This window comes from Lottia gigantea (assembly GCF_000327385.1).
Source record: "Lottia gigantea unplaced genomic scaffold LOTGIsca_77, whole genome shotgun sequence".
In the NCBI taxonomy this organism is placed as follows: Eukaryota; Metazoa; Mollusca; class Gastropoda; family Lottiidae; genus Lottia; species Lottia gigantea.
Window position 1 is genome coordinate 624,693 of NW_008710566.1, and position 8,512 is coordinate 633,204.

General features: G+C 35.4%; 2 protein-coding genes across 2 annotated transcripts in view; both read left to right on the top strand.

The window, feature by feature from the left end:
- Positions 1 to 382: 382 nt before the first annotated feature.
- Positions 383 to 7,763, top strand: LOTGIDRAFT_168626 (hypothetical protein; the record flags this gene model as incomplete). Its single annotated transcript, XM_009066511.1, has 7 exons — positions 383 to 447; positions 3,783 to 3,910; positions 4,464 to 4,549; positions 4,761 to 4,931; positions 5,748 to 5,793; positions 6,323 to 6,451; positions 7,546 to 7,763. The coding sequence occupies 7 exons, from the start codon at positions 383 to 385 to the stop codon at positions 7,761 to 7,763; spliced, it is 843 nt and encodes a 280-aa protein (XP_009064759.1).
- A 661-nt stretch (positions 7,764 to 8,424) lies between these two features.
- Positions 8,425 to 8,512, top strand: part of LOTGIDRAFT_168627 (hypothetical protein) — a gene marked incomplete at both ends in the record, with an annotated part of 17,229 nt that continues 17,141 nt past the window's right edge. Inside the window, one exon of the mRNA XM_009066512.1 lies at positions 8,425 to 8,430. Within this exon, the coding sequence (XP_009064760.1) occupies positions 8,425 to 8,430 (6 nt within the window). The remainder of the gene's footprint in view (positions 8,431 to 8,512) is intronic.

An 8,512-nucleotide genomic window follows, 5' to 3' on the forward strand; every position in this document is an offset into this window, starting at 1 on the left:
CTTGGTTTTTAACATTTGCATAACTGTTTTGAACAAAATAGCGGATATGGGTTCTAATCGCTGTCAGCGTGTGAAAGTCTGATGACCTGGAATAAGTCATCTTCACTTGTAATTTCCTGTCGACTGAGCTGTTAGTTAATGGGTAGAGATAATTGCATGAAAGATCAATGGTAGATGTTTGGTGCAGGACCAGCTGGAAGAAGGATCGTTTGTGAACTTCAATTGTTATCTGTGTAAAATATAGTTCTCTCTTTCCTTTTTTCTTTCTTTCTTTTTTTCTCTCTTTCTTTCTTTCTCTCTTTCTTTCTTTCTTTCTTTCTTTAAACATGATACTGGAAGAGTATTATGTTGCCTAAATGCTTCACAAATATCTTTGTTAAGCATGATATTAGAAGAGAATTACGTTGCTTCACAAATATCTTTGTTAAACATGATACTAGAAGAGAAGTACGTTGCCTAAATGCTTCACTAATATCACAAATGAAAATGACACCAGAAGAGCAATGTAAAGAATGCTATACATGTGGTAAAGAATGTATTGTTTATAATATAACTATCATATTATAAGTATAGGATGGTTTAGATGACCTGTTTAATAGGATAGGATCATGTCATCATTTATAGTACTACACACTTACACTTTGAATGTACTACTATAAGTGTCATAGAAAATGAAATGAAGGGAGTTTTACATCCTACTCTTCTGCACCATGTGGGCTAATGAAGACGGACAACGCCATGCAGGGTGCCATGAGGGGAATTAGCCTGCTCTTTTTCGATTTCCAACTGTCGAGGGATCTTTAACGTGCACAGCCTGTAGCACACGGGGCCTCGGTTTATTGTCCCATCCGAACGACTAGACACTTTTTCCATGTCGGCCCCTCTTACCTACATCACTGACAGGGGGAAATCAGGTTGAAAAATCCGAAGGTTTTATCTCCACCTATGCCGGGATTGAACCCTGGACCTTCAGGTTAGCGAGCAAGCATCTAACTCACTGAGCCACGGCGGCTCCCAACTATCATAGAGACTGGTTGAACCAAGTCCATGGGACCCCACCACTAGGAGCTCCTCCACCCCCCTGGAAAATATTTTAAAAAGTTGCGAAGTAAGTATCTAAAAGGTTAACACACAACTTAGCAGGGGCATTAAATTGACTTACAGAAAACAGGAAAGCATATAGTTCCACTTGACTGATAAATGCTATGACACTTATAGACATAAATCATCCATGACAGGCAAATCATCAACATCCCTGGAGCACACCTTAAAGTATCAGATATCTTAACAAGGTCAAACCTAACTACCATTATCTATATATCAGTTTACAACTTTTATTCATTCTTTCATTCAATTATTCATTCATTCATTTATTCATTCATTCATTCATTTCTTTATTTGTTCATTCATTCATTGTTTCATTCATTCTTTCTTTTATTCATTTATTCATTCTTTTCTTTATTCGTTCATTCATTCTTTTATTCATTCATTCATTCTTTTATTCATTCATTCTTTCTTTTATTCATTCATTCATTCTTTTATTCATTCATTCATTCTTTTATTCATTCATTCTTTTATTTATTCATTCATTTCTTCATTCGTTCATTAAGTTAAAACTAGTGCCATTTGACTATTTCTGACTTGATTCAAAAGCACACCTTCATTTAGATAGACAAACTAGGTCAGGTCTCCCCACTGTTCTGTATCAGTTTACAACTGTTCATTTATTTTAAACATAAGCTCCACTTGACTTTTTTTCACCCTTACAAAGGACTAACCAACTAAAACTGTTGATTGTTGTGAAAAAAACACAGCCCCCTAAAGCGTTTTGTGATATTTAGTGGAATTCTATGAGAAAAAAACAACCTAGCGATAAGTTAGATCCTTAAAAAGACCTGACTGGCAGAACAACAACCCTGTTCATGGAGAAACTAGTCCTCAAGCTCTATTTTAGCTCTCCTACTTTGACATGGCTTGAGACTTACAGGATGATTATTGACACTTATAGCGCTATTTTACCTCTCGAAGTAGATATGACTTGTAAAAACAGCAAAACAACATTTCTATGTATATAGAATTTCTTAGATCACTCTTCTTGCGCTATAACAAGACATGGCTGGTTAAGGCTGGGCGATATTAGTTCAAGTTGATATCACGATATTAAGCATTAATATATCACGATATGGGTATCTATCACGATATTTTTATACGCCCACATCTCTCTATGGGGACGTATATTGTCAGACGTAGATTTTTTTATGGAATCAAATGAAATTCGGTATGTGTATACATACTCATAAAACGAAGATCATGTTCGAATTTGAGCTATTTTGGACCGTTAGAAGCAGAGTTATTGCCATATTTACAATCTGCGTGGGCGTATATAATGGCTGTGGTCCACTATCTTTTAAGTTTGTTTTTTACTAGTTTTTGAAAGAAAATTATGATCTAGAAATTTTAAATGTAACATAAAACAATAAATATTTCTAAAAACACCCCAGTCTTTAATATCATGAAAAAAACCATCTGTTTCAACTATTAAGTTACTTGTTAAAATTATGTAGTTTACATGATTAATCAGGCCATATTATTAACAATATAAATATCGCCCAGCACTATGACTGGTAAATATATGCAATACACCATTACTGGTCATATAACACCTCTAGCTTCTTTTTTTTAGATCTTTAAGTGGACATAACCGGCAAATAAAGCCTTATCAACAACTCTTTAATGATAAGAAACAAATGTGTTTTTTCTGTGACTGATAAAATGGATCTATTTCCAGGAATGATTAGCAGATAAATCTGGCGCCATTCTCCCAGAGCAATTGTTTGTCTAATAATTTGAAGGGTAATAATAGGATAGCTATTAGTTACTAAACCTACAGATAAAATATAGCCGAACAAATTGCTAGATTGACTGACAAGCTTCTAATTTGTATAGTCAATTACTGTAATGTTCTCCCAATATTGTCAGTACATCAAATTTTACTCATTAATTCTATGTTAAAGTAATACTACGTCTTAGAATGAACATCAAATTTCATTCTCAAGTATGGTCAATATGAGTATATATTCATCAGTGAACTTACCTGGTGTCATAAAGTTACAACAGAATCCCTGTAAAATCTAGAAAATTGGAAAATTCATAAAACTAAGTAATTATTGAAAAACGCTTAATCATAATATTTAATAGTTAATGGTATTTTTATTAAGTTTTTTAGATTTATCGGATTATATAAGGATCCTGTTATGTTATTTATGACACCAGGTATATCTACTGGCTCTTATTGGCCAAGTTTAAAATTCTTAAATTTTATGTTTATTCTAAGACGTAGTATCACTTTAATTTGAACATCAGCTTAAAAACAACATGTGTTGAGTTAAAAGGGATTGTTAAGAGGTTTTCTCAAATTTCATGTGAATCGGGACACTGATATCATCAATTTGCACCATTCCAATTTCCAGTCAGACGCCTGTGGTTCTTGCCATTCCTCTAAAAAAACTTAATGTTTGATGATGTCACTGTATGTTTCATCACATAAGGCCTTTCATGATTGGTGACGTAATCAAATACCTAGTTTTAGTGGAATTGCAGGAACCACAGAATGATGTCTGACTGAAAAAAAATTACAAACAATCTTAAACCATTTTTCATCTAAAGAATTTAGATTAAAAGTATCCAAAACACATCAGTAGGACATAAAATTATTTTTCAAGAAGCTGTGGAAAAGAAGGGTGTAAAACTCCCAATTTATACTATCTCCTCTATATTTTCAGATTATTGGTCGGAGCACCTAAAGCTGACGTACCAGAAATTAAAGTGAAACGTGGTGGTGCTATTTTTAGATGCCCGTCTGGTACAACTCTTGAAGACGACTGCATTAGGTTGTCTGATGACCCTTTCAGTAAGTTAATTCTATAATTTTATATGATCTGGATGATTCTGTCTACCAGCCAGTGGTTCAACTAGATGAGTTAGAGCCCATGGACGTAAGTTAGTGCCCCTCCACCAGGAATTTTTTTTTAACATATTCTCTGCTGAATTTTTTCTAGGGTAAGGGGCCCCCTTAAAAGTTGAGACCTAATGGTTCAACCAGGCCTAATGGTTGTTCAGCCACTACTACCAGCTGGACTAGTATCTTTGTAGTCTTTGTTGCATCATCCACATCCATTTACAAATAGCTTGACTATAATGAAAAAGGACTACAAGGCCAGCTGTTCTTTGAACAAACCTCTTGGCATTGACCAGTAGACCTACATATTTACCATTGGATTAACATTTGTGATCATAACACTTAAATATTCTGACAGAAACTGGAACCCATGACTACTAAGCAATATGGCATCAAATTTTAACACTCTTACTGAATGTGCTACAGACCCTCCTTAGCATATTGTAGGAAGTAAAACTCCATTTTATTTTATATTGTTATTTCTCTGAAATTGTCTCTATTGTAGATGTGCCACCAACTCAAGATGAAGAAATGGATGATCAATGGCTGGGTGTTGTTTTACAAAGTCAGGGCAAGGGCAAAAATGTTTTGGTAGGTACCTAGGCCTGTACAAGAAATTGAAGGGCAAAATTTTCTTTTATGTTCTTGCTGTACGTAGACAAAGGGACTGCATAATCGAGGTTATTATTTTCATAATTTTACAGGCAATCTTCACAACTCTTCCAAGGGAGATAACTCTTGATACAAATTTGTTAATTTTCAGACCACAATATTGATATTATTTTCCTATTTTTCATTTCAGACGTGTGGTCATCGATATAAACATACCAACAATGGTATAGGGGTATGTTATACACTGTATCAGGGGCTAGATTTCCAGGCACCGTGGAGACCCTGTATGGGTAGACCAGACAGCCACGATCATGAACAGTTTGGCTTGTGTCAGTCTGGTGTTAGCAGTATGCTCACTCAGGTACAAACATATCTTTTTAACGAAGGATAATATTAAAACCCTGTATATCTGGTAAGCTATTCAAATGCATGCAATACCTGATAACATTTTGTAACCGCTGCAGAACGTCTCTCTTTATGGGATTACTTGCGTTAAATTAACACATTAATATACCTATTTCAGTCTAGTAATTTTAAATATTGTGGGTGACCGCTTGACACCTCGTATAATGATATATGACGCGGAAATACTTTTGGAGAAAAATGCAAAAAACTATTTGTACGCGTATTTTGTTACAATCTTTTTTATTATTTTTTTTACCGCTATACGTGGTTTTCATTCTTTGAAAATATAAACCAAATATGGCATATACGAGGTTTCAAGCGGTCACCCATGATATATTAATACAAAATATTTACAAAATACATTAAAGTCTAATGAGTTAATATAAATCCCAAAACGATGGCATTGAAGGAAGACAAAATGGCGGATCCTCAACATCGATTCGCAGGATTTTCGAAGGGGAAAAAAACTCAAAATTTATTTCATTGTGTATAGTGCGCACCCATTCTGTCAGGGGCCCATTTTGGGGTAGAAAACTGTGCAGTATATTCGGAAATATATACGGTAGATGCCCACATTATACTTGACTCGTAATTTCAATTCCATTTATTCGGCAATGGAGGTTAATTCTTGTTGATTGTATTCCGAACTCAAATTGTTAGTTGACTTACTTTTGATCATACTTGACAAGTGAAGTTACCCACTGAATAATTAATTTTTATTTCTAAAACCAGTTGTCCAGTCGTTTTTTAAAGATATGTTATGATATTTCAGGATGATGGTTTAGTGATAGGGGCTCCTGGTTCTATCTATTGGAGAGGTTTGTACACAATTTATTTAAATTGTAAAAGAGATTAAGTTGTTTAAGTCTGAGTTAGGATCACATTAGAAGGAAGTTTAATATGATTATATAGAATAAAGAGCAATGAGATGTAAACCTCCTTATATAAGTAAGGAAGAGAAGACTAGGGTGTAAAAATCCATTTTATTTAAAGATGGGTTTCCTTATTTTTTAGTGTCAAATTAAGCAAACTATTAGATTAATTGGTGTTTCTAATGAATTATCGTGTATTCTTAATCATATCATTATGTTCTTATTGCATATAATTAAGAGTTTTAACCAATCATAAATGACCATGTATATACAGTCTGGATAAACAAAAAAGACATTTTGACCTTGATCGGTCATTCATTGGAATTCTGCTGGTAATTCTCTTCTAATTTAGCTAATTATGAATTAATTATGGACATGTGAGATAAACTGGTATTTTTCCAAGTCATTAGAACACCTCTACTTTCTATTCATATAAGTATTAGCATTTAATAAGGGAACCCCTCTTTAATTTCAGGTGTGGTGTTCAGATCTAATATAAGTGAACAGTTGGGTGCTGATAAAACTTGGTACAAATCTCCAGTACCAGTGGCTGATGGATCTGCTGGTTCACAAGAACCACCTGTAGACATCTACGCTTATCTAGGTATGTAATTATTAGCTTTGTGAACTCTATGAAAGGTATGTAGATTTACCTTGTGCTCACTCTACAGCCTACAATTCTCTATAGATTCTTTTGATTTTTTGTATGTGTGTCAATATCATTATGAAGATGTGCACTATTGAATTTGGTGAGAATCAGTTGATTTTCTTTAGAGATATCGCTTAAAACTCTGATTTCACACTACAGGCTACGATATAGAGTTTGTTTACAGTTCACATTTAGCTCTTTATCAAGCTGCTGGTGGGTGTATTCGCTTGCGAGACTTGCCTCAAGCCAATGTTATATTAGCTATGTAGACTCCTTTGATGGGATGTTGAGTTGACAAACCCAGATACCAAAAGAACATTATTAACAATGTAGACTCTCTGAAAGAGATGTTGAGTTAAAAACTATTAATTTTGTGGACTCTTCGAAAGGAATATGGAGTTGACAAACCTTAATACGTAATAAACATTAATTACAGTTATCCTCTGGAAGGCTTGCCAAATTGACAAACATATGAATAATTTAAGCTATGGAGACTCTCTAAAAGGAATATTTACTCTCTGCTCCGATAAAGGTCCAGGCCCTGATTGGTGCCTCGCCCACTTCTATTTTACTAGTGTAAACGGAATAAAGCGAGCCAATTTAATCAGAGCCTGGCACCGCAATAAGAGGTAGGCCAGGTCCGGATCGGTGCCTGGCCCACTTCAATTTTACTAGAATAAAACGAATGCGTGCCTGGCTCCGTTTAAACATTCTTCTGCGCATGTGCAGGGTTTACAACTTCCGTATCGGCGGCCATTATAAATCTACAATCTTTTTAATTAGAGAGCGCACGCTTATTTCCGTTTAAAGTGGGCCTGGCCCAGATCACAGGACGACGTTTTGATCGGAGCCAGGCACCAATCTGGGCCAGGCTCTCTTTATCGGGGCCTAGTGTAAAAGGGGTATAAAAGGAATGTTTACAAACATACAGAGTGGTAAGAGATATTCTATAAAAATAAGCATCAATTCTTTAACTGGAAATTTTTCATTAATTATTCAAAGCATTGTCATGTTATTTCATTTCTGAATCAAATTTTTAAAAATTTCAGGTTATTCCGTCACATCTGGTATTTTTGACAAAACATTAGAAAGATATTATGTGTCTGGAGCTCCACGCTCTCAGCTAACAGGGGAGGTAATTTTCTTCACCAAGAGTTCTCCAGATGGTAGTCTACGTTATGTGGAGACACAGAAATTTAAAGGACAGAAAGATTTCGCTGCGTTTGGTTATTCTTTACTGGCAGTTGACGTCAATGGCGACAAGTGAGTATTAAATAACATCATATCTATTTGATATGACAAAACGTTAATGTTAAAGAAGGATACTGGTGAAATCGGACTAAAATCGGAAAAGCTTTTTGCCATCCGATTTTTATCTCTCTATGTGGACGTATATTGTCGGCACCCCTCTCTGTCAGTCGGTCCGTCCGTCAGACATTTGCTTGTAAACGCTTTAAAAACTAGATTTTTTGATGGAATCAAATGAAATTCGGTATGTGTATACATATTCATAAAACGAAGATCAAGTTCGAATTTGAGCTATTTTCGACCATTAGAAGCAGAGTTATTGCCCTTGCCCCAAAATCTTGAATATTTACCATCCGCTTCTCATTGGTAGATGCTTGATTGATGAGTTCTGCATGATTGAAATTTATGGATTGAACAAACTTGATTCTAAAAATCCTGAATGTTCAATCAATCGGCCCCGTGGAAAGTTCTCTTGAGAGTCTGTAAGTTATCCACTTTCAGCAATTTTCATCTTCACTTGTTCTTGCCTTGGGATGTTTCACTGCCCTCTACATTGTCTTAGGGAGCTGCGGTGGCTCAGTGAGTTAGACGCTTGCTCGCTAACCTGGTCCAGGGTTCAATCCTGGCATAGGTCGAGATAATACCTTCGGATTTTTCAACCCGGTTTCCCCCTGTCAGTGATGCAGGTAAGAGGGGCTGACATGGAAAAAGCCTCTAGTCGTTCGGATGGGACAATAAACCGAGGCCCCATGTGCTACAGGCTGTGCA